General features: G+C 36.5%; 2 protein-coding genes across 3 annotated transcripts; one reads left to right on the forward strand and one right to left on the reverse strand.

The window, feature by feature from the left end:
- Positions 1 to 831: 831 nt before the first annotated feature.
- LOC126832244 (uncharacterized) lies at positions 832 to 27,761 on the reverse strand. Of its 2 annotated transcripts, XM_050562959.2 has the most exons (13): positions 27,601 to 27,761; positions 26,943 to 27,236; positions 25,946 to 26,002; positions 24,757 to 24,790; positions 18,329 to 18,407; positions 17,945 to 18,073; positions 15,081 to 16,708; positions 13,091 to 13,229; positions 11,556 to 11,696; positions 10,710 to 10,877; positions 9,404 to 9,514; positions 2,847 to 3,015; positions 832 to 1,334 (listed from the first exon to the last, which is right to left on the reverse strand). In XM_050562959.2, the coding sequence occupies exons 3-13, from the start codon at positions 25,968 to 25,970 to the stop codon at positions 838 to 840; spliced, it is 3,120 nt and encodes a 1,039-aa protein (XP_050418916.2). In that variant the 5' UTR covers positions 25,971 to 26,002; positions 26,943 to 27,236; positions 27,601 to 27,761; the 3' UTR covers positions 832 to 837. The 2 variants fall into 2 exon arrangements, with proteins under 2 accessions (XP_050418916.2, XP_050418919.2); XM_050562962.2 differs by lacking the exon at positions 26,943 to 27,236.
- Positions 5,302 to 8,184, forward strand: LOC126828389 (piggyBac transposable element-derived protein 4). The gene has a single exon (XM_050558170.2). The coding sequence runs from the start codon at positions 5,449 to 5,451 to the stop codon at positions 7,195 to 7,197; it is 1,749 nt and encodes a 582-aa protein (XP_050414127.2). The 5' UTR covers positions 5,302 to 5,448; the 3' UTR covers positions 7,198 to 8,184.

Raw genomic sequence — 27,761 nt, forward strand, 5'->3', positions numbered from 1 at the left:
TACGGCCATGTATACACGGGACCTCGGTTTTTTTCCCATCCATCCTTCACTGACAAGAGGAAACCAAAGGGGAAACCCGATGAAATTCTCGGCCAATGTTTGGATCAAACACACAACCTTATGGCTAGCGAGCCAGCGTCTTACCCACTTAGTCACCGTGGCTCCACGATGTTTTTAAAGAATTATGAAAATAGTCTTTCAGACTTCCCATGTAACATCTGTCCTCCATGGTCTTTGTACTGTAATGATTTTTCAAATAATTTTCAAAAAACGCGGCATAATTAGCGTGCATGCTAAGAATAAGATTTAAATTCGAGTCCTCAGTATCTCACAATCTTCGCTATTTATATACGTCAACTGGCCACGTAATTGAATGTCAAAAAATATATGCTGTAATTACGGTAAACTTCAGTGTTACTTTGTATAGTGAAATAAATACAGTTATAACAAACAGCTGACAGATTTTTAAATATTTTATCAAAGTGCGGTGTAGCCTACGTGTTTCTGAATTCTGGTTAAGTGGATATGTGTATGTCTATGTGTGTGTTCATTTTTTTTTCAAAAGGCTGTCGGGCTGTGACGCAATAAAACTTTGGTCAGTTCCCACTGAAATATATTATTGTAAACTACTCCACATATATTTGCGGATTATCATCGCGGTAATCCATTAAATACTCTGGACAGACTTAACTACGCCACGCAGATTAGTCAATGGAAATTAGAAATTCGCGCTTGCGCTGGAGTAATCTGTCCGCGATGTAGAATCTGCGCTCAAGATATACATCATATTTAATTTTGGAAAAAAACCTCTTCATATACATAAACTATAAATTTTTTTTATAAAACAGTTTTATTGATGGAATGAATCTGAAGAGACGGAAATTTATCACAGTTTTCATTTGTTGCACCAGTTTTAATAATGGCATCAGTTCTAATACTATCTACAATAGTTTCTACAACTTTCTTCCAACAATTCACTTTACATGTAAAATTATCAAACACACAATTTGTAACACAGTTTTCTATTGGACGGCTTGATTCCATTGACAAGAATTTAGAGGGTTCAATCTGGTAAGCTTTCTGATTTTTGTGGCAGTTGTCTGTTGACTGAAATGTATCAGAAAAATTTATATTTGTTGAGTCAATGCCACCTTGAATTTCCGGAAGAGACATACATGTATTATGCAGATTATCTCCATGACAACTAGAGCTGCACATATTCTGATTGTGTTGAACAGTTTTGAAGTATTCCTTAAAAACATTAGAAATTTCTTCAAACACCACAGGTTTAAATAAAGTCATTTCATCCAATTTATCCCCAATGTCTTCATAAGCTAGAAAAAGAAAATAATAAAAGTTTATTTGTCTACTGTAGGAAATCATACTTATTAAAATAAAATCATACTCAAATTCGGCCATGGCAAAATGAACATAATTCAATATGTCCGTATGTGGGAAGTTCCTGAGAGGGATATAACCAGTGCTTTTCAGTGTGGGACAATAATCGATTTTTGTTAAAATCGTACAATACAAAGTAGTTAGAGAGGTGTGTGTGATTCTCTTAAAACGGCAAATGGCGAACACCCAAAAATGGGAATAATGCCATTTGATGATCAGGATACCTTTATTTCCTGCGAATTTTGTATTCTGCTTTTTAAAAATTAGAACTACCGGAAATTTCACAACAAAATGAAGAAATGCCATGTGCTGATAATACGAGAAGATGTATATTTCAAATGCTATATAAAAACTTGTCTTCTATTCCCTTAATTCATTAAACATTTGGTTATATGTGTTAATAATTCTAGCAGATGAAATAATAAATGAGGTTACCGAGTTCGATTCCTACTCCAAAAAGTAACTCTGAATAGCCCAAATGGTGTAAATTTAAAATGGCAATCAAAACAGAATCTATAATGGAGTTTCCTTCCATCTGGATATTGCTTTTAAAATATTTCTAATAAGGTTTTCAGGGGTATTGAATTCTATTTTGGGTTCAAAAATAAATTAAGAAATTCAAACATTTGATTAGGTTTCTTTTTTTAGTGCAAATTTCTTCATTTGGTAAACGTGGTTTCGATACACCCAGTTGTTAAGCATTTTCGGCCTAATATTAGTTTAGAAATTGTTAGGTATCTGTTTTTACAGTCCTTGAGGTCAATGGATTGAAAATGAGTATGGTAGTTTCAGGGGTCCCTAAACTAGTTAAAGTTATAATTTCATATTTTCTGAGAAAGTCAAAACATAATTATTTCTATGTTGTCAACTCACTATTATATGATCATAGGTTATCTTTCTCACAAATAGAAATCTTCACGCCGGAAATAATAACACAATTACCTCCCTTGTTTTTCTATTCCCCACCATGGAATAGCTATCTTTAAACGTTTGAATTTGAAGTTGAAAATGATATTTTTGCCAATTTCTCAACTGGCAATAGTGAATTACAGGATTAATAGGATTATTCTTTAACAGGGTAGGACTGATTATAGATACCATCAGTTTTATGGCTTTATTTTAATACATTTTAAAAATATAACTTAAAAATATGAAATTGTAACTTTACTGCAATAGTTCATCCTGCTATGAATAAGACCATTCAATTATGTCTTTCTTGTAAATCACTATCTTTTTTTCATTTAGAGTGAAGCATGTATTATTCCAAGCCCTTGACAGTACAGCATGGCTGGCCTCCAGATTTATTCACTTGATTTGATATGTGCTGTTTATTTCTTGCAATGTCCTTGTGTATTTTGTCTGGTCTGCAAGTTTGTCTGATCAGTTTTGTTTTGCATGTTGTGTAGTTCTCCTGCACTTAGTATATTTAGTTTCCATACATACATCACCTTTTTTGACTTTAGTCTGAAGAAACTGATAACATTTCTCTTCAGTTCTTCCACCTCCTGGTAATATCTTACTATCATTCATAGCACCATACAGTCTGTTTATACATGCCCAGAACTCTTGTTCTCTCACCTCACATCCTAACTGACACGGATGACAAATAACTAAAGTCTGAAATTAAATAATACAGGACATAAATTATCACGTTTAGTATTCAAGTGTTGTATGGGATATTATACATGTTCAACAGTCACATTATTTGGACCATTTTTAGTGCACTCTCAAATTTCGAGACATTGTGAACATCACTGAATATATACTATTCAAAAAAAGTAGGGGATATTTGATTTTTAAGTGTTATTAAAGTCACCTAATGAAACTGACGAAGAAACAAATGACAAAATGAAATGAAGTTCACATTCATCGATTTATTCCAAATGATCGTTAGACTAAGTAAGGCACAGACTGACCATTATAAGGGTAAAATGATACCCGGGGTCAAACAGCAAAGTTACCACAGCATCACAACCAAGTCAGTAACGGGTAAATCCTCCTCTCTTTGCCAAACAAGCATTGATCCGACGTGGCATACTCCTAATGAGACGTCTAAGGTCATTTTGGTCCAGATTGTCCCATTCCTGTTGCAACGCAGCAGCAAGTTCTTGGACATTGGCAGGACGTTGTTGACGTTGACGTAACCTCTGTCCAAGCATGTCCCAGACATGCTCGATGGGGGAGAGGTCGGGACTCAGTGCTGGCCAAGGTAATGTGGTGATGTTCTGTTGTTGGAGGTAACCTGTAACGATCCTGGCCCTGTGACATCTTGCGTTGTCATCCTGGAAGATGAAACGGCGGCCATGACGTCGTGCGAACGGCACAACATGGACTGCCAAGATGTTGTCCCGGTAGTACTGGCCTGTAACACGCCCTGCAACAACATGTAAAGCCGTTCTTCCAGCAACAGTGATGCCTCCCCACACCATAACAGAACCACCCCCAAATCGATCATGTCTCATGACGTTAACGTCTTGGAAGCGCTCGTTTCGACGACGCCACACCCTCCTACGTCTGTCCAAAAAATCAACAGTGAACCTTGACTCATCTGAAAACATCACATTGCTCCAGCGTCGATTATCCCAGTGTTGACGATCCCTACACCAACGACGTCTTGCCTGAATGTGATGATCTCTCAAACATGGGATCACGCGAGGACGTCGGGCGCGAAGGTGACCCCTATGCAGTCGATTCCGAATCGTCTGGCCACTCACTCTCACACCAGTGTCTGTTTGAAGACGAGCGCTGATCTGATTTGCTGTGATGACACGATTTCTCAAGGCCAAGGTACGGATAAATCGATCCTGGGCTTGAGTTGTCGCCCTTGGTCGACCTGAGCGTGGTCTGTCCTGTACAGATTGTGTATCACGGTATCTGGACCATAGCCTGCTTATGATAGACTGAGAAACATTCATCGTCCGCGCCACAACCGCCTGTGTTGTGCCGATCTGTAGCATGCCAAGGGCACGTAACCTTTCATTTTGGGTAAGCCGACGCATATCAAAATTTGTTTTCTGGTCACTAAAACAATTAAACTGATGTTTCCACCCTGGAATTCAATGCCACAATGACTGTAACATTCAAAGTCAGAGTCGTGCAAATCTTGGGTTGGACCCCCATGATGATCCCAAGCATCACCTGCATTCCATGCGGTAGCTATTGGTGCGTTTGGGCGTCACATGTAACTGGAAATGTTTCTTCTGTTAGGTTCTATAGTGACTTTTTTCGTAGTCATTTGCATATTTTAGTATTATGCCCCCAAAATCAAATATCCCCTACTTTTTTTGAATAGTATATACATGTATATATGGTAAAACGGAAAATTCCATCAATCTAAATTTACACTATCTGAAATCAAATCTTCAAATATTTTTGTGAGTACCATGTAGTAAGGGAGTTAGATTCAGGTTGTTATCCCTCTGAGTGATGAGTTAATTCGACTTCCACGTACAAAATTAATTTTTTCGTTAAAAAGTTTCACTACTGGTCCGGTAGGGAATGTTCTTAAGGGAGGAAGGAAGGATTGGGGGTCTTCTTAAGCAGTGTTTTTGGTGACATTTGAGGTTGGTACATGTATGCATGAAAGTTGATCCTTGTACGCAAAAGTCAATTTAAATCGTCATTTTGGTCATTTCACCCATGGGCCCCCGGTTTGTCGTTCTTACATGGGATGGAGGGAGATTTTGCGTTCCTATCTTAAGTTAGTGTTATATTCTAGCAGACCCATAGTGGAACTTTTAACGAAAAAATTAATGTTGTACGCGGAGTCGAATTAACTCATCTCTCAGGGGGGTAAAGGGGGTGTTTTTAACCCTCTCGTTACGTAAGCGCCCGAAACCGCCCGTAACGTCCTGTACGGGATCGCCCGATGTCGCCCGAAATGACGGTCGGTAAAACTCGGTAATTTTCCGCTCGGAACAAAACTCTCACGTGACTAACGACAACTGGAGTGTACTGTAAACATAGCAGTATTCAAAATGACGGCCTCCGTGAAATTTTTTATATTGAAGAGTTTTGTGTAAAAATGAAGGTTTTTCGTTGAATTTTTGAATGGCGTCATCGGATTCAGACGGCGATTTTAATGGATTCGATTCTTATGACGTTGAATGTGCCGAATTGAAGCAAAAAGAGGTAATAAATGACCGTGAATTGGATGATAATTTTGACGATGAAAGTGACATTGAAATTGAACAAGGACTGGAATACGATTCGTCTGGAGAGTCTAGCAGCGAAAATGATGACTTTGAGGACATATTAAATAGGGACGATCTCGAATGGAGTCAGATTACTCGCAAGGTAATTATCAAACGTTTTTCGGCAAAACAAGGACCGACTAATTTTCCAAATGTAGGTCAGATTGACATAGTTGATGGCGCCGGAGATGGTTCCAAGTTGCCTCCAGCTTCCGCATATTTTGATCAGTTGATTCCTAATACTTTTTGGGAGACATTGAAATTAGAGACAAACCGTTATTCATCTCAAAATGGACGTGATGTAAATATATCAGTGAGTGAACTGAAAACTTTTATAGGTATTACAATGCTGATGGGGTTGATTGTTTTGCCGTCCCTGAAACAATATTGGTCGTCGGACCCCTCGTTGAACAGTGACTTCATAAGGAAGTGCATGTCTCGTGACAGATATTTTGCAATTCAAAGAGATTTGCATCTCACCGATTCTACTAAACAGCCAGCTAAGGGTGCAGATGGTTTTGATCGTTTGTATAAAGTAAGACCCATGATAGACATGTGCAAAAAATCTTTTAGAGAACAATATGATCCCCCACAAAATATAAGTATTGATGAGGGTATGGTTAAGTATAAGGGTCGCCTCGGATTTGTACAATACATGCCCATGAAACCCACGAAAAGAGGTATAAAAGTTTGGATTGCTGCTGCGTCTGATACAGGTTACGTACATGCCTTCAATGTTTACACTGGCAAAAGCCTCGACGGAGTACAAGAAAAAAATCTTGGACACAAGGTTGTTATGGACCTTATGGAAACCATGTTATACGAGTATCGACATGTTTACTTCGATAATTTTTTCACTAGTATTGATTTGGCAATCGAACTCTTGAATAAAAAGACATACTGCTGTGGTACTATTCGGTCCAATAGGAAATACTATCCACTATCACATGTTCATAAACTTGCTAAAGGCAGTACCAAATTTATTCAAAGTAACAACTTGATCGCAACAGCATGGCAGGATAAAAAGACGGTGCACATTTTGTCTACGAACTGTGATGCTGAAATGTTGGTAGTACAACGCAGAACAAGAGCTGGAATTATTGAAAATGTTTCAAAACCACTTTGCATAATTAATTACAACAAATGTATGGGGGGAGTAGACTTGGGTGACCAGCTCCGCCAATACTATTCTTTTGGCCGTACAAGCCTAAAATGGTGGCGCTATTTGTTTTACTTTTTATTAAATGTTGCATGTGTAAACAGCTTTCTGATTTATAAGCTTCACATGAAAGCACTGGGTAAAACCCCAATGACTCAACTTGAATTTCGTCATTCGCTGGCTAAGTGTTTGATTGGTGGAGCAGTTTCTAAAAGTTACAGACGCACCCCAAAACGTAAATTAGAAAACGTGTTCGATGAAAGCAACATATCTGGTCATTCGCTAGTTCATTTTTCTGGGCGCAAACGTGTGTGTGTTTTGTGCAGTGCCTCAGGAAAACGCGCACCAAGTGGTAGAGGGATCCAATCGTCATTCGGATGCAATATCTGTTCTGTTAATTTGTGTAAAACATGCTTTCCACTGTACCACGCATCTCAGTCAAAATAGACATTTGTAATAACAATGAACTTGGACCAAAGATTTGTTGATATTTTGCTGATTTTAAAATGGACTATGTTCTAGTTTTAATTTTTACTTTTTATTTATTTCAGAGTTATGTTACCCAGTTCACTTTTATGAAGTTTGAGTTCAGAAGTTTGAGTTCAGAAGTTTGAGTTAAAATTTAAAAAGTTTTGAGTTCAATTTACAAGTTTGAAAGATATACATGTACATGTATAAAGATGGTTTTATAAACTCTTTGGTGTTTCTCATTTTTTCCCCAGAATGTTTCTGGATATCTTCCTTCAGATACATGTATACAACAGATTTACCTAGTATAAATAACATAAATCCAATCCATTGAAGTCGCCGCCCGAATTTGATGATAGCACCCAGAAACTCAACAAAAAATTGTTTATTTTTGTATATTGAGCTTTTTCAATGGAATACATGTTAACACCATTAAGCCTTAAAAACTACAGCTTTGTACATTAATATTAAGTTAAATAAGTCAAGGTAAGCAAAATATGTCGACAACCTAACGGTTTCCTCCGTCGCAACAATCACAGTACGGTTGACGACTTTGTTACTCTTTTACTAAAATGGTTGCCATTTTTTTATTTACCATCAGATTTTCAAAAATATTGTACCATTGTGAAGGAAATTAAATTCTCCTTAAAATGAAATTAACTTGTCAGATTAATTTTGAACTTTGTAGCATTAAGTTTTTCTCCAAAGGTTATCTTGAAAAAAATTTCAAATTTTTTTTCAGATACATCTTATGATACATAAGTAGTGATGAGAGATGCATATTTCTAGTTGACTCCATTGGAAAGAGAATTCAATTTCCTTTCAGAAAATCATAACTTGTCTTCTTTGAAAGTTGATAGGTTTTGAGCTATAATCACATGAACATTTCGCATATTTTTTCGACGTTTTTTCTGAATATTGTCAGGATTTGGCGTCATACATTATAAAACTCACTAGTAATGAAAGGGTTAAGAGAGGAAGGAAGGGTCAGAGGTGTTCTTAAAGATACATTATGGGAGATTCGATAACGAGTTGGCAGTTCTCACTATAATAGTTAAAAACTAGATAATATAAAGGCAATTTGGTGAAAATTTCATTCAAACTGATCCACGATGAACCAAGAACTAAGGGATTGAAATTCCTATAAGCCTCGTTCATCATTACTAAAGTCAGTACGATAAACAGCAGTCTCCATTATCCATTTAATCGTTTAATCGAGAAGGAAAGTTATGCAGTAAATCGGCTTACAATCCACTAAACATCAATGGTAAGCGCTGCCATCTCGAGTTGATTATGGCCTGGATAGGTTAATTAATGTCTAATTAATAATTTAGATAACATTTCAGGCCTAATAGACCTGAAATAGACAGATTTAGCTCTTGCATAATGTATGTTTAAGCAGTGTTTTTGGCGACATCTGAAGTTGGCCGACTTATGCATGAAAGTTGATTGTTGTACGCAAAAGTCAAATTAAACACAAAATTTTGACATTTTGTCGGCCCCACCCCCATGGGAAGGGGACCTCCAACTTAAGAATCAAGGTTCAGAGTATTGGGCACTGCTGTCCACTCATCTAGCATAGTAGAAATTTTGTACACGATTTTCGAAACAACCTGAATGTAGCTCCCTTATAAATGCTGTTGTTCCTAGGGTTTAATGTCAACTGATATCAGACAAGTTGTTTTATCTTTAGCATATTCAGCACATAACAGTCTCTAAACCACCATGGCCATACCATCTTTAGTGAGAAATAATTAAAGGAGGAGTACCAGTTAATAATAAAACAGGCTAATTTGGAGTCTAGGTCTCTTATGGAATTTAGGTGGGTAAGATACTGGGCTCGCTAGACTGGACGTCGGGTGTTCGATTCCTGCATTGCCCGAGAAAGTTCCTCCAGATTTTCTGGCGTGGTTCCCCCTGGTCAGTGATGCAGGACGGAGGGCCTGACAAGGACAGCTGTCCAGTCGTTCGGATGGGACGAAAAACCGAGGTCCCGTGTACACATTGGTGTGCACGTAAAAGTCACCAAGACAGATGGAATTCGATATAAGAGTAGGCCATAGTGCCGCTGTTCGGGCAAAATTTCCCTCATACCACACTGTTGTGTATGCCCGTCTTCATTAGCCCAGTTCGGAGCAGAACAGTAGGACGTTAAACCCCATTTCATTTCATTTCTATATATTACCTGAACTGGATATGAAGGACAAGTAACTTGAAATTGAGTTGTTGAGTGATGTCTTGAATTCAAGTAACTTTCATCATATGGTAAAACATTTATATTTTTACATACATTACCCTGTAAAATATATACCATATATCATAAATATCATACATATAGACAATAGAAAAGTGTTTAGAATAATTAGAATAAAGTTGTAACATAACTTACTTCCTAATCAGATATACATGCCAACTACTCTCTATACATATATGACAAGGTACATAATCAAAATTTAGGCTTATGTAGGAAGTAACCAGTTTTATCTTAATTTGCCTAGTGTGTCCACTGTCATTCACCCGAATCAAACATATTTGATATATTCGCCTAGTGTGTACGCTACACCGAAGGATTCATCTGATTGTACAATTATTAGCAAATCACCACTCATCATCCACTCATATCGAGAAGTCATGTGAATGTTTGAAGACAGGGTCTCTGGCTCTCCGCCATTATTAATCATGTGACGTGAAAGATGATGAAATTGACTGGTGAATTGGGCGAAGGATTCAGCTCGTGTCCACCGCTTTAGTATGTCATATCAAAAGTGAATGTAGACATGTCAGCACTCCCAATTTGGCATGAAATACATCAGTTTTAAAATCTCATCATTAGAACACTTATGAACCAAACTTAGCCCTTTTCAGGCAATAAATATTTTATCACTTCACTATCGCTTATGACCCATGATTGTGGACATTTCTCAAGCCTATTAGCCAAAGGGAGAACACTTCCTTTTAAAAAAACACTATTTATCTGGTAAGAAACCATTTAACTGAATCATGCCTGGCGTAGTATTTAATCTTAATGAGAGAAAGAGAGAGTAATGAGGACCCGAGAAACCCATGAGGTTGGATAATCTAAATGAAGATTTACTTATGATTAGTATAAACTTTAGCATTATGATCATATAATTTATGAAAACAGTATCATTTGCAATTATACTATAGATTTAAATTTTAGGAGAGAGAAAGAGAAATTGCGTTAACATCCACTTGAAACAAACTAAGTCATTTCAGGACTAACATGTGGTCATTAGCAGTGGTAGGAAATCGGAGGACCCACAGAAAACCCACAAGATTAGACTGGCAACCCTTTCCTTGTCACATACAACCTGGGAATCGAAACCAATAAACTTGACTCAATTACAGATCTTATGAACAGAAGAGCAGGCATTAGACCAAGAACATTCGGCCAAACAACCATAGTAACTAGCTAGTAACACAGAACTAATTCTTAATAAGATAGTCAAACCAATTTTTTTTATTCTTACCTCATTCGCTTCATGTATATATACCAGTGGAATAGCTAATGTTGTAAAACTTAAAATCTCTAGAGCTTTATAAGGTATTGAATCTAATATAATTATGTTTTGAGTCTGAAGTGCATCCTTTAATTTGACATCTGATTTACCTTTGACAAATAAAAAATTAACAGATAGCTGAAATCAAAATGAAATACCATTAATTCAAGAGTAGCCTCCCATAACATTAATTCAAATGTTCAAGTATAACATGGATATATAGACCAGGAGCCCAGGGTGTCAACCTAGCTGAAAAGTGTACCAATTTTCACCTATATGGTATCAATGCATGTATATCTGGTATCATCAGAATGCAAGTCTGTCAGGTTTCTGATGGTAGGTGTGGCTGTGAGGGTTGTGATTCTGGGCATGAATTCTTGGGCTAGATTAGCTCAAAAGTGGACAACATGAAAATGGTACAGCAGTGTACCTTACATCTTCAAGAATTACAAAAACAGTTTGACAGACATTTCTAGTGGTGGGGTACCCCTAACCGTGCTATGTAATTTCCAGATACCTGTAGTGGTGGAGTATCCCTGACAAGAGTTATCTAATTTCCAGACCACAGCTAGGCAAGATTAGCTGAAATCTGCACCAGCTAAAACAGCTTTAGGGTTGTTCGGTACCACCACAGGAATCATGAATGACCACTGCCAGACAGTTTGTGCAGTGAGTTACCCCTAACAGACACGCCCAAAATGTCACGCCCTCAACTAGGACAGATTAGCGGGCTGTTCCCATGTTCCGAAAAATTAAATTTTTTGCCAGGATGCGTAGAATACTAATTCCTAACACCTAAGTCAAAAAACATTATACCTTATTTAGAACAGATATAGTTTCTGATATCCACAGATCTTTTTGGGATATTTTTGCCACTGATTGAGTTGTTATTATGCCTTTTAAATTTTGCTTATAGCCTTTATGATGTTGATTATACACTAAATCACCAGTTAATAACTGAAATTTAAAAAAAAACAACACACATGTAGATACTGTAGAAGTCATCAATGGAAATGGTGTGAGAGAGAGAGAGAGAGAGAGAGAGCGAGAGTTGGGGTTTAAGTCCACGCAACATAAACTAGGTGATTCAGGACTAAAATGTGGTGCAATTTTAGTACAACTGACCCTACCCCCTTGTCTTGAACATGTATAAGCTGGGAATCGAAACCACACCACTTGACTCAACGACACAGACCTTATGGTCTAAAATGCATGTGTTAGACCATTCAGTCATTCCCCCCCCCATCCCCAAAGGTCATTCACAGTTTTTGGTATAGCTTTGTTTCAATAGGGATCTATAGCAGTTGGAGGTTAGGCAAGCAACATCACTACTTTATTCTTTGAATGGCATTTATAATTGGAACATAATCAAATAAAACATTATTTATGGAAAATAATTACTATGGTTTATTTGACTGCGATGTTTCGACAAGATTTCACAAGTCGTTATCAAGCATATCATCACAAATAATTCTATTTTCAATTTATTTATTTGTGTTGATATATGCTTGATATAGTAATTATTATCCATAAATACTTTGACCACTACTTCTTGAGTACAACCCATCCATTTTGTAGAACATGTTTGAATTATGGTCAAACATAGAGTTTAACTATCACTCCAGAAATTATTCAATCAAATGTATTTTGTGCTATGTCTCTTTGATGTTGACATTTGTCTATTATCTGTCTAGGTCCATAAAAAATTATAGAATTCTGAAATCTTGCTAGGATTGTCTGTTTTTTTGATTACATTTTCCATGAAATAGGAATCAGACACTATCAAAATTCAAGGGTGTATATAAGAACTAATCTTGGGGTTATATATAGCCCTTGATCAGAAACATTGAACATACATTAAAGGCTCAATACCACTCTTGTTGTAACTGAATTATATGTCCCAATCTTTATTCTGGTCAACAAATTGTACTATTTTAGAATATTTCAATTAATTGATGATACAAATTTCATCTTAACACACCTTATTTAAAAATTTTGAAAAATTCAACATAATGGTTTGAAACGTCTAACGTAAATCTTTTCAAATGAAACTTCAATTTAAAAATATTTTCGAACCCTCTGGACAAGTAAAATTGGATGTAATGGATAATTTACACAACAGGTAGGACACTTAAACATCTAGTACTTAGATAGAGACATTATTTATTTTCTGGAGCTTTCAAGCCAGCAAGAGTGTTATTGTCCCTTTAAGTAGTTTTCAATATATTTTGTCACAGACAATATCAATCATTGAGCAAGCCTGAATCTGTATACTTCTTCTAGACAATTCTTGCAAAACCTCCCAGAATATCTGATAAAAAAAAACCTGGTGAATATACATGTAAGCTCACCAATGATCTGACTGGATGATTGTTCTTCATCAATAATATGTCATCTGTTGTACATGGTAAAACCAAGCCATTTACAAGCCTGGTAAAATCTGGATTTGGACCAATTAATAAACATGAATTGAGAAGACGTGTATGAAACCTAAAATTTGAAGACCATCATTATAGAGATACATAAATCAAACACTACATTATTTATAAATATTGCCAATAGTTGTTGGGTTGTGTTTTTGCTGCTATATATTTAGCAAGAGAGATTTATTAGTGAAGATTTAAAGTACAAGATCATAAAATCCTAAAAATGGATAAATTTCTTGACAATTAAAGCCCATGTTCTGCAGCTGTTGATCATAACATCATTCAATGAAGTGAACTACCCCAAGATTAGTCTGTTATTGTGGGCATGTGATGTAAAGTTTTGCCATAAAAAAGGGTATTCTGGTACAGTTTTTGTTTTACATTTTTTGTAATTTTGACTTTGTTAGAGGGTCACTGGATTAAATCTATACATGTTGTTCATCTGATATTCACTTCATTGACCTAATAAAATGTGCATTACAAGCTGTTTAATACCATAGCTACGTCAAAATTACTTTAACATTTTTTGTGTTAATTTATGTTATTAGTCCGGCATCATGATCATGAGCAACAAAAAGTACTGCTGTTAAATTAGTATTTTGAGTTAGATTGACTGACAAGAATTCAGATCAAGCCTTTGATTTATGGAAGACAAACATGATGTTTTGTTGTTGACTTGAAAGTGACCACTATTTGAATTTTGGCAATCAGCGGAATGCAAAATCGATTAAAAAAAAAAAGAACGATTCTGTATCAGCAAAGAATATAGATCTGTCCCCGGTTTCAAAAAGCATTCGAAGACTTAAATCAAGAATTTACGGTACTCAACTTTTAATTACCATTTATGAGAAATATCTTTGATCCAGAAACACAAAAATTTGTACATAGTTTCTTATAGATGATAATTTAAACAACAAACATTTTATAAACGGCTCTATTTTAGTTAAAACAAGATGACTAGTCATCACCATCCTGCGCCCTTGCTTGCACTTGTTTGGAAGGCATAAGGAAACACAACTTCTTGGAATATAAATGGGATTAGTCAGAGAATTCATACTCTGATCACAGTAGCTCGGCAAGGCACGGTCGCAACTCTCTGGAAGGTTTGCACAACAACCTTTGCCTACCTCAATCAACTGCTGTATGTTAAACAATAAGCTTATACATCAGAAAATAAAATACTATAATAAACTGATGTTTGTACAAAGTTTCAAATATATTTCTTGAACGGATAATGAACAAGCTAACAGTGAGGCTGATGTCCCCCGCCGAAATCCAAAAATAAATAGATGACACATATTAATTAATTGAACGTTTAACTTTTTCAAAAGTATCGAGAAATCAAACTGATTATCAACTATACACAAATTTTCATCAGTCTCTATCAGTTAGAATCAAAGTCAAAGAAATTGCTTAGCTTTAGCGGGAAATGTTAATCGTTGAACTCAGTCAAGACATTCACCTATTGAACATCAACATCAAGTTTAAACATTCTACCTTAATTTAAAGCAGAGTTGTTATGTTCCAAAGTCTTGACCAATCAAATTGCTTATCGCTCCTTAGCCTAAGCAAAAAATTCTCATCAAACTTAGTCAAGGTTATGATATAATGAATCTATACTCAAATTCATAGCTCTCACTTAATTATCGTGTCCCAAAGTATTAACCAATCAAATTGCTTATCTTACAAAGTTTCAGAAAGATGTCTTGAACGGTTTATGAGATCTACTCCGGAAACGAAATCGGGACAAAGGTCGGACGCCATTTCAATAACCCTCCCTAACTTTGTTTGGTGCGAGATAATAAGGAAAACAATTTTGCATAAATTCATAAATCAAGTCTGAGTATGTTTTGTGAAACCAGGTCCGGAGCTTCCTGCCAATCAAACATAGCAAACTTCTAAAATGTAAGCTTACGTCTTATAATCTTCAGAAATCTGTTTTCTCAAACAGTCGACAGCATATTTCATCATATTGGAGCCTCTGCTTAATCCTCTACCAAGAGCTTCAATACAAAGTCTAGCTCTAGTATCTTTGTATTCATCCTCTAAAGGTTTAAATGTCATGTTCACAAACTGTGATTTCTTAGTGGGGGTGCTTTGAACAGATTCTAAACAGGGTTGCTTTTCCAGTATTCCACTAAAGTTAGTAGGAAAATCATTTGTTTTTTTTAAATTCAGATCTTTGTCTAAAATGTTCTTAGTTTCATGTTTTTTATTTGCTTTAAATGTTTTTAAATGACAGCTAGAATTACTTAAAAGCCTATCAATTTGGTTTGATTCCTCTTCAAGATTATATGCACTTTCAGTATGTGCATCTGGTTGATAATTCAAAGAAAGCTGGCCATTTGTTTTAAAATGGCGACTTGAATTCAACACAGTTTTGGCAGACTTTAAAGATGAAGGTTGTCGAAGTGACAAGCCATGTAATAATTTGTCAATACGTTTCATATCACTACTTGTTTTTGATGAATTACACTCAGTTTCCATATTAAGATTATCAACTTTATCAATACGTTTCATATCACTACTTGTTTTTGATGAATTATACTGAGTTTCTATATAAGGATTATCAACTTTATCTTGATCTTCTACAGAACAATTCCTAGTTGTTTTATCTTCTTCAAACAATTCAAGTTTATTTGTTTTGAGATGATTACCAATGGAATCATCATTCTTTTCTATGTTTTGATCACTTTGTGAATTTTTTAAAGATGTATCTAATGCTCTGATTTGAAAACTCTTATCACTCTTTGAAATGTTATGAGTTTCTAATATTTCATACTTTGTGGGAATATCACTCTCAGGGGCAGAATTAAAACATGAGTCCAATTCATCTTCACCATGTTCTTTCGCTTCCTCTTCATCATCATCATCAAAACAGTCTTCAAAATCAGAATCATATTGACATTTTCCACTGGATGTCAACATACTGAAATTTCCATCTTTTTGATAAAAGGATATTTTACGCATTTTTTCAATGTGAGTCTCAAGGATTTCACATGAACCCTCTGAAGTCAGTGGATTTGTTGAATTTTCAAAGAACCAAGAAATATCCTCGTTATCAGATATTAATTCTTCTTGACTTTTTAATGTTTTCATTTCTAAAAGAACCGGCTTACAATTCACTATATCTTCATTATCATTGAATTTTTTCATTTCTGATCTGTCATTCTGGACATTCTGCATCAATTCAGACGGAGTCTTAAACTGAAGAGGAACATCTAAAAAATCACTGGAGACATTACAACCAACTCCATCTTGAATTTCAAATGTCTCTTTTACTAAAAATTTACTTTCTTTTTCATTTATTGCTTTTTCGTTCAAGGTTACATATATGCTATCTCCTTTTACTGCAACTGATTTATCTTTATATGTTGTGCCTTCCTTGGGGGTCACAAATGGGTTATCTCCATTTATTGAGTCTACCTTCAGGTTGGAATTTGAGTTGATGAGCTTGAAAGGAATGGTAGTGGTATTAATGTGCTCAATACAATCATGGATAGCTTCTCTCATTAATTTGATGACACAATAAAGAGGAACATTCTAAAATACAAGAAAGAATAGGTAATAGAAACATATTACATACAGTAGAATCAGTGTGAGCAGAATCTCCTTTTCAGAGAAATCTCTTGTAAGTTTTGTTATTATTAAATGACAACCTTGATTGTTTTCACATGTAACAAAACATTGTTTGATACTGATTGGATAAACTAAATGTACCGTCAAAGCCGAGCTTTGTTCTGATCATCTAGTATCTATTTTCCAGCGCATGAAATGAAATGGGTTTAACATCCTACTGTTCTGCTCCGACTGGCCTAATGAAGATGGGCATATGCCGTACAGTGTGCTATGAGAGACATTTTGCATAGGCAGCAGCACTACTATGGCCTACTCTTATATTGAATTCCAACTGCCAAGGGATCTATTACGTGCATGCCAGTGTATTTTCTAATGCCGCGTTGTTGCTAAACCAAAGTTTTACCCCCCCCCCCCATATATATATATATTACATACAGAGTTACAGTACTGAAAATTGGTGACAAATTCAGTGATGGCTTTTTATAGACATGTGGTTGTTTGATAAAATAAAATAATTCCTGGATTATATTATAAATATTATCAAATACACAACAATGGTAGACAGTAATATCAATGTTCGTACAATATGTTTACAGAACTTATAGCGGAGATTCGAGTCAAAGAATTTTTATTCCAATCAAGTTTCAGCAAAGACCAAATTAGCAATGTATGCAAGTGTAAAATTTTACTTGATGTCAGCATTAACAAACATTGATATTTTATGAAGAGGTCACTCACGAAAATTCCCTCGAGTGGCTGCTGAATACAGATTCTACTGTATCTTCCGTATCTTTCACAAAGTAAATGAAGTAATTACCAAAATCATACTTTAGTATAACTTTTTCAAAATAATTCATAATTCCAACCAGGCTAATGAAGACGAGCATACATCATGCAGTGTGATATGAGGGAAATATTGCCCGGACACCGAACGTGACTCGTGTACACAAAACCTCTGGGTTGTTTTTTTTTTTGTCCCATCTGAAGACTATATGCTGTTCTTAATTGCCAGGCCCTTCATCCTGCACAACTGGCAAGGGTAACCCAAGTCGAAAATATCACATGGAACTTTCTCTGCCAATACCGGGATCAAAGTCAAGACATCCAGCTTGATTAGCCAGCACCTTATTCAATGAGCCAGAGCCGGACCTCTCCTCAAAAAAAATATGTTGGCTACCTAAAGCAATATGAAGGGCATACCTGTTGTATTAAGTTGTGTGCTGAGTGTGATAATAGATATACCATAGCTAACATAGTCTTTATACCACAGCCATATTGTCTATGATAGTCTTCACAGATGTTGACTATTATTTCACTCATACCGTCATCCTAAAATAAAATACATAATATTATTCCAATCAGCTGTGTAATAAATAGGAAGCAGCAGGAAGTGGTGTCAAATATTTTCATCTCTAATAATGTGTTGATGGACACAAATATTCTGGATGAATCTGAGTAAAGATTTCTTCTAAATTCAACCTTTGACGAATTTATGATTGTTCATTTTTTAAATCTAATCCTTGATAACCATGTTCACAGTGCAATAATAATGAAGTGGATCTCCAAGTCAAAAAAAATGCATACCTGCACTTGTATATTGTGTAATAAAACAGCCCAGTCTTTAGCATAAACAACATCATTTCCATCAATAATACATTTCACCCTACAATATAAAACACATCACTACCATCAACAACACATTATACCATACAATACAAAACACATCACTACCATCAAAAACACATTATACCATACAATACAAAACACATCATATCCATCAACAATACATTTCACCCTACAATACAAAACACATCACTGCCATCAACAATGCATTCCACCATACAATACAAAAAATAATCATTACATTTCACCCTACAATTATACACACATTTCCATTGAACACAAATATATCATATAGCCTGTAATATATTGAATATTTTTTTCATAATTGTAAAAACTATTTCTTTGTCTACGAAACAGCATATATACCAAAGCAGCCATTGACAGTATCCAAATCAATTTTTGTGAAAAAAACTTTTAATGCTTCCTTGAAGCACAAAAACACATGCTACATTCTTACCCAATTGTCATATCAGTAATGAGAGGCTGATGTCCCCCGCCGAAATCACAAAATAAACAGATGACACATATCAATTAATCGCTCATTTATTTTATTTTTTTTCAAAAGTATAAGCAATCCAACTGATTATCAACTATACAATAAGTTTCATCAATCTCCATCAGACAGAATCAAAGTTAACTTGTCCAAAGCATCACTCTCACTTAATTATAACCAAAGTTATCATGCCCCAAAGCATCAACAAATCAGATTACTTATCCCTGCTTACCATAAGCAGACAATGTTCATCATAGATCTCCATCAAGGCATTCACCAAGTTTGAACAATCTACCACAATAAGGAGGAGAGGAGAATTACTGTGTTCCAAAGTCTTGACCAATCAAATTGCTTATCGCTCTGCTTACCCTAAGCAGAAAATGTTCATTATCGAACTTAGTCAAGGTATTGATGTTATAAAACTATACACCAAGTGTCCTCACCCTCACTCAATTAGAACTAAAGTTATTGTGTCCCAAAGCAACCAATCAAATTGATTATCTCATCTTACCCTAAGCAGAATTCTCATCTTCGAACTCCATCAAGGCATTCACGTAATAAACACCTACGCCAAGTGTGAATATTCTAGCTCAATTAGAATGCTCGTTATTGTGTTCCAAAGTCTCGACCAATCAAATTGCTTATCACTCTGCTTACCCTGAGCCGAAAATGCTCGTTATCTAACTTAGTCAAGGTATTGATGTGATAAAACTATACATCAAATTTCATCACTCTCACTTAATTAGAACTAAAGTTATTGTGTCCCAAAACATCAACCAATCAAATTGCTTATCTCTGCTTACCCTAAGCAGAAAATGCTCATCTTCGAACTCCATCAAGGCATTGGGCTAATAAACACCAATCTGATTAAAAGTATAAAGATAGGTTGCCAGGCAACGAAACATACGCCCACAGCAGCTATATCATCCGGGCAGTCAACAAAAGTTGTCGCATATTTTTACTTTTTTCGGTAATGAAACATTTATAATACATTAAAATCTGATTAAGAGTAACAACTCACTAGCCCTTTCCCTGCGTTTAATGCCCTCAGGCGGATTTTCAATTTTGATTTTGCCACGAATACCGCCGTGAGGCGGGTTGACACGAATCGACCTCTAACAGGTTGTAGCTAAATATCTCGCATAAATTAACGCCTGGATGATAGAGGCTATCTTCTTCCGGTAAATATAACAACAATGGATGCCGTCTTTCCGTGTTCAACTAAAATGTTTCAACCTTAATTTCAACCGAGATTTATCAAATTTTCTCAAGTAAATTAGTAAATAAAACATGGAGGCACCCTCACGCCGACAAAGGCTGACTGTGGAGCAAGCACTTTCAGCCTTGAAATGAATGATATGAAATGATGAAGAATCTTTACAAGAATCAGACATTGAAGACAGTTTTGTAGCTGATAATCAGGGCTCAGATAATGTTTTATCTTCAGGAGAAAGTGAATCAGAAGCGGGTTCTTACCATGCACAAGATATTAGTTCAGAATCAGATAATACTGACCACGATAACGATGTTTCTAGTGACTATCATGGTTCTAATATGAGTAACAGTTCAGATTCTGATGAAAGTATTACTGGTCAAGCACAGGTGACCCAAGCCCCAGTAATAAGGGGTGGTATTCGTGGGCGAGGTCATGGACGCCCAAGGGTTCGAGGAAATCCAGGCCGTGGAGTGGGAAACCGTGGTATTGTCCAACCAGACAGACAGTGGACCGATGTTACAGTCAATGATATAGGGCCTACGCGTCATAGATTTACACCAGAAGATGATCCAGGCCCTCGAAATATTGATCATCTAATGGACAACGAACCAGAGGCCGTCGATTTTTTCAAACTCTTCTTTGATGATGAACTGATGACTAAATTAGTTACTGAAATAAACCGCTATGCTGCAGAGAAGATACAGAATACTATTCTGAAACAGTCAATGATCTAGGGCCTACGCGTCATAGATTTACACCAGAAGATGATCCAGGCCCTCGAAATATTGATCATCTAATGGACAACGAACCAGAGGCTGTCGATTTTTTCAAACTCTTCTTTGATGATGAACTGATGACTAAATTGGTTACTGAAATAAACCGCTATGCTGCGGAGAAGATACAGAATACTATTCTGAAACCTAAATCCTGTTTACAGCGATGGAAGGACACTAACACGCATGAGATGCACAGATTTATAGGCATTCTGTTGAAGATGGGTATTGTAAAGAAGTCATACGTAGACTTATATTGGACAGGTGAATGGACATCGGTCGTACCGTTCTTCAGGGATGCAATGGTCCGTGATCGATTTTGCCTTATTTTCCACACAATGTTACATGTGGCACACACAGATCCTAATGAACCTGTGCCTCAGAGAGGAGCCAAAATACAACCAATCGTGGATGACATTGTAAAAAAATCACAGTACTATTTTGTGCCATTTCAGAATATATCGGCCGACGAAAGCATGATAGGTTTCAAAGGGCGTGTTTGTTTCAGACAATACTGTCCTAAAAAACCGACAAAATGGGGGATACTTGCTCGAACTTTGGCAGACACCACTGGATATATGTTGAATATAAAAATGTATTACGGCCAGACTGATGATCAAGTTCCCGCTGATGGATTATCGAAAACTTCCCATACCATATCGCAATTAGTGGAACCCTATTGGAACCGTGGATACCATATACATACCGATCAATTGTACAATTCCATACCTCTAGTTGAGCATTTAGAAACGAAGAGGACGCATTTGACCCGTACATTGCAACTAAACAGAGTCGGCATACCGGATGAAGTGAAGGCGCCATTACAACTCTACGCCATCAAAGCGAAGAGAAGTGATAATATTTTGTTACTCAACTGGAAGGCAAAATCAAACCGAAACGTAGTTATGATCTCTACAAATCATGTTGGTAACGAAACACAAGATATTGTACAGCGACAGAGAGGAGCAGCTGATAATATAGTGAAGAAACCAGTCGCAGTTATGGGATACTAGCAGGATACCCGGCTTCGCTCGGGGGTCATAACTCCGAAACCGGAAGTGGTAGACTAACGCCACCTGGCCTATGTTACTCCCCGGTCCGACATACCCCTATACCCCAGACTTCGCTCGGGGGTCATAACTCCGAAACCGGAAGTGGTAGACTAACGCGACCTGGCCCCGAACAGACAGACAGACCGACAGACAGACAAACGACAGTCACAAATATATATATAGATAATTTGAGCATGGGTGACGTCGATCTCAGTGACCAGTTGAGTGGGTACTATAGTTTCTGTCGCAAGTCGGTAAAATGGTGGAAAAAGGTGTTTTTCTGGTTAATTGAAGTGACTGTTGTTAATAGCTACATTTTGTACAAGCTAAGTATGCCTGCACCAGTTACAAAGCACAAACTGAGTCTTTTGACATTTCGAAAAATGCTTGTAAGGGGACTTGTGACCCAGGCTGTGGCAGTGCCCGGAGCACCCCCTAGGAAATGTGGAAGGCCTCTTGAAGCCCCAGCACTTCAAAGACTTGATAAACAATTCCATAGAATTGAAACCGGGGCTAGAAAATGTGAGTGTAAGGTGTGCAGTAACAGAAAAGAAAATCATCGCCACAAGACACATTTTTTCTGTGGGACATGTCACGATCAACCCGCCCTCTGTGCAAAGGACTTTTAAACCGCTATCATACACTGGTCGATTATAAAGCTAATAACTAAGTGAGTGAATAAAACCAGTTTGTATTGAACTAAAATGATATTTTGTATTTTTCAGGGGGTGTTTTTTGCAGATTTTGGGGTCAGATTTTTTGACCCCTTTATTGACAAAAAAACCTTCACCTATCCCTTATCATGAAACTTCCCCAAAATGATCAGCAAATTATTCCCTGAGCTTTTATGAACTCAGAAAACTTTACTTCATCAAGTTATCTTTCTTAATAAGAAAGTTATGGATAATTCAGCTAAAGTGGTTGAAGCGCCAAAAATTAATTCAACAGATTCTCATGATTTTACTAATTATAATTTAGCGGGGAAAGGGGTTAAGTAATTATCAGAAAACCATTAGAATTTGCTTGGTTTTTATAAAGTTCTGCCCCATGCTAACACTTAGTATACAAAACTTTTAATATCATGGATTTAGCTGTTCAAGTCATAAAGATTCATTGATAATCAATATACTTGTTCGTCTCAAGACCTTAAATTCTGTGTATCAATCGGATGATAACTTTAGCCTCTAGAGCGTCCACAAGATTTCTCAAAGTGATCAAGGGCCATAACTCTGACAGTAATTATTGGAAATCGCTGAAAATCAAAAGGCTTCTTCGTCTCATGACCTTAAACACTGTGTATAAATTTAAAGTCAATCAGATATTAACTTTGACCTCTAGAGCGTCCACAAGATTTTTTGAAGTGATCAAGGGCCATAACTCTAGCAGTATTTATCGAAAATCGCTGAAAATCAATAGGCTTCTTCGTCTCATGACCTTAAACACTATGTATAAATTTAAAGTCAATTGGATATAAACTTTGACCTCTAGAGCGTCCACAAGATTTTTTGAAGTGATCAAGGGCCATAATTCTAGCACTAATTATCGAAAATCACTGAAAATGAATAGAATTCGTCCTCTCATGACCTTAAACACTGTGTATAAATTTCAACTCAATCGGATATTAACTTTAGCCTATAGAGCGTCCACAAGCAATTGTGGACGTCGGACCGCCAGACAGACGGCTGGAACGATGGACGGACGAGGGCGACAACAATATATGACCACATTTCAATGTGGGCGTATAAAAAAACAAAACGAAATATAAAAGAGAGAGAGAAATGGGTTTTAACGTCCACTCGACACACACTAGGTCATTTCGGGACTAACATATGGTTCAATTTTATTTCCATAATTCGCTTGCGCGTAGGGGTCTTTAGCGGTGGGAGGAAACCGGAGGACCCAGAGAAAACCCACGAGGTTGGACAGGCGACCCTACTCCTTGTCACGTACAACCGAGGATTCGAAACCACGCCAGTTGACTCAATGACAGACTTAATGATACAGCGCGCACATGCTAACCACTAAGCCATACCCCCCGAAACGAAATATAGATCTGTATTTTAATCAGATTGAATAAACACCTACACCAAGTTTGGACCTTCTAGCTCAATTAAAGTAGAGTTAAATATTGTGTTCCAAAGTCTCAGCCAATCAAGTTGCTTATCGCTCTGCTTACCCTAAACAGAAATTGCTCATCATCGACCTTACAGTTGCAATTGCAAATTTTCAAGTTATATTTTTAAAATGTATTAAAATAAAGCCTTTAAATAGATGGTATCCATAAACAGTCCTACTTTGTTAAAGAATAATCCTATTAATCCTATAATTCGCTATTGCCAGCTGAGAAATTTGCAAAAATATCATTTTTAACTTCAAATTCCAACATTAGAAAATGGCTGCCCCATGTTGTCAATAGCAAAACAGGGGAGGTAATTGTGTTGTTATTTCCTGTGTCATAGATTTTTAAGGGTGGGAAATAATGCCCATGATCGTATAATAGTGATTTGATAACCTATTCAGCAAAAGACATAGAAATAATTATGTTTTGACTTTCTTAGAAAATTTGAAATTATCGCTTTAAGCAAGGTATTGATGTAATGAAACTTTACACCATGTTTCATCACTCTCACTTAATTAGAACTAAGGTTATCGTGTCCCAAAGCATCCACCAATCAAATTGCTTATCTCTGCTTACACTAAGCAGAAAATGACCTAATAAACACCTATACCAAGTTATTATGTCCCAAAAAGTGTGACGAACAGATAGACAGACGGACAGACAGCCGAACCCATTTGAATAGTCCCCTTCTTTATTCAAAAGGCGGGTGACAAAAATTGTTATTATATAAACTCACCCATTCAATCCAAGATTATCTTTGGCTTTTGCACCTGTAAAAAAAAAATCACTTTAGTTTTGCTTTATAAACAAGTAGTTGCAATGCAAGATACACCCACACTTTGCAAGAGATGGACAGAGAACAAGCTCAAAAAATGAGTGATTTTTCGTACAATCAGTGGCCATAATCCAGGAAGTTCATCCGATATGCATGAATACCGAGATCTTTGGGATATAAAAAAACATTTTAAGTTTCATCAAAATCGGATAAAAATTTTGACCTCTAGGGGGTCCACATCCTTGTATTACATACTTTTACACTATTGCGTACAAGGGGTGACTATTTTGTCGGGTAGTTTCATCCCGATTTTCACAAAATTCGAACTCAACTGTAATTAGGGTGTAACAATGACATATTTAAACGTATCTTTCTTTAAATAGGATAAAAATTGTGATCTCTAGAGGGAGTTACAGTTCAATATGCGCGACTATCGTATGGAAACATGACCTACAATGTATGGGATATTAACATATATCTAGAGGGCCCACAACTTTATTTGCATGCAAGGGGCGACTATTTTGTCGGGTAGTTTCATCCCGATTTTCACAAAATTCGAACTCAACTGTAATTAGGGTGTAACAATGATATATTTAAACGTTTTTTTCTTTAAATAAGATAAAAATTGTGATCTCTAGAGGGAGTTACAGTTCAATATGCGCGACTATCGTAAGGAAACATGACCTATGGGATATTAACATATATCTAGAGGGCCTACAACCTTATTTGCGTGAAAGGGGCGGCCATTTTGTCGGGCAGTTTCATATAAATCGGATAATAATTGTAACCTATAGAGTGTCCGATACATGCCAATATCGAAAGGAACTGAGATCTGTTGGAGATAAACGTATATTTCAATTTTTGTTAAAATCGGATAAGAATTGTGACCTGCGGACGGACAGTCAGACATAACATAATCCTTGGCAGCTGGAATGCGATACAAAAGTAGGCTGTACGGTCGCTGTCTGGGTAAAACTACCCTCATACATGTACCACACTGCGTTGCGTATGCCTGTCTTCATTAGCCCTGTCAGTGTAGAACAGTAAGACATTAAACCCTATTTCATTTCATTTTTTCATTACTTCGGTGATTGTATAAAAGTAGGACATTAAACCTCATTTCATTTTAGTTTTTTGAAGATTACATTACCTACGGATGCTTCAAGGTTACTCATCTTTAACAAGAATGATATTCATGGACTTGTATCTGAAATTATATGAATTTTTTTGTCAGCCAATGTTCAACTCAACCAGAGGTTGCCAGGCAAGCAAGATACACACATTTTGTAAGAGATGGATAGAGAACAAGCTAAAAAAACAGTGGTTGCCTGGCAACATAGGCCTATATTTTGCAAGAGATGGATAGAGAACAAGCCAAAATTAAAAGCGATTTTTCGTACAATCAGGGGCCATAATCCAGAAAATTATTGTCTGAAATGCGCAAATATCAAAAGGGGCTGAAATCTTTGATATATAAAGATATATTTTAGGTTTCATCAAAATCAGATGAGTCCACAACCTTCGTATTACATATATTTACACTATTTGCGTATGAGGGGCAGCCATTTTCACCGGCAGTTTTGGTCTGATTTACATGAAACTCAAACTCAACCGTCATTAGGGTGTAACAACAGTGATACATTTATATGTTTTATAAAATCGGATAAAAATCGGACAAAAATAGGACTTCTAGAGTGTCCACAATCTTGGTATTACATACTTTTACATTATTTGTATACAAGCAGCGGCCACTTTGTCGGGCAGTTTAGGTCAGATTTTTATGAAATTCAAACTCAACCTTCACTGATGTGTAACGGTGTTATATTTAAATGTTGTTTAAAATTGAATACAAATTGTGACATCCGAGTAGGTAGGCCTACACAAGCTAAAAATGCAATTTTTCGATCAATCAGGGGCCATAATCCGGTAAGTTACTTTCAGATATGCGCGATTCGAAGTGACCGCCATGTAAGAAAGTTAGTGGAATTTTACCGCTAGTGACTGCACTCGATGGCCTCACTTTCCCTTCTTTGTTCTTCAGACAAAGGAGGCGTTAATTAGCGACAATTAATTAGGCATAACTCCATTAATACAGTCATTGTTTTTTAAGGCGAGCGAGCGATCACTCTCGAGCACCTGCCGCTCACCTGAATGTCAACCGAGGGGAGTTTTTTTTCCCTCATCTTAAAACTGAAAATCACTCTCCTTTCCAGTCTTTGGGGGTTTATTATCATTCATGAAACCAGGAATGCAGTTATTGATCTTAGAACCATTTCCCATTCACTTAACTAATCACTCTCCTTAATATCAGATCACTCTCCTTAATTTCTAAATCACTCTTCTTGTCAAAACTGGGAGCGTTTTTTGAGGGGAGCGATTTTTTCAATTCGTTTATTGATCATTGACTATTGAGGGGATCTTTTTTTGGCTCTCCTCTGATTCTGAAATACATTGATCGATTCGGCTGAAATTTGGTGTGTGGTCATTGCTAGTCCCCCGTAACATCCTCTAATAATTTCAAGTTCCTACGACCACAGGAACTGGTAGAGGTACGAAAGTGCAATAGCGCCATACAAACAACAACGACTGTTAATATAGAATATAGGCCTATCAAACTCATTTGTTGTCATTGTAAAGCTGTTGGACAGCCTTATTCAGAAATAACAGAATTAAAGCAATACGGGATAGTTGAATTTTTTGTTGTCGTCCCTAAACACTAAACAGTCGCCGTCGGTAGGAGCCGATAACATCGGATAAGAATCCGTTACATACAAAGTAACTAAAAAATGTTCCTTATATTTTTACTCTGTTTTTAATAGTTCTGGAAAAAAACGGAAATAAATAGAAGATCAAAACTGGCTTATTCGACTGAACTCGTAACACCACATTTCGGGCACTTTGACTTGTAATTTGTAAACCTAAACCGAACCCTAGAGAAAGATATTTTCCAGATCGTGCACAACGGA

Source organism: Patella vulgata, chromosome 9 (genome assembly GCF_932274485.2).
Source record: "Patella vulgata chromosome 9, xgPatVulg1.2, whole genome shotgun sequence".
Classification (NCBI taxonomy): Eukaryota; Metazoa; Mollusca; class Gastropoda; family Patellidae; genus Patella; species Patella vulgata.

Bases quoted from the DNA above. Each gene is read 5' to 3' on its own strand.
- LOC126828389 (XM_050558170.2), top strand. From the start codon at position 5,449: ATGGCGTCATCGGATTCAGACGGCGATTTTAATGGATTCGATTCTTAT.
- LOC126832244 (XM_050562962.2), bottom strand. From the start codon at position 25,970: ATGAGTAACCTTGAAGCATCCGTAG. The intron at 11,697-13,090 runs GTGAGCTTACAT...TTTAAATTTCAG, and splicing joins ATCATCCAGTCAGATCATTG to TTATTAACTGGTGATTTAGT. The intron at 3,016-9,403 runs GTAATATATAGA...ATTTAATTTCAG, and splicing joins GTCCTTCATATCCAGTTCAG to ACTTTAGTTATTTGTCATCC.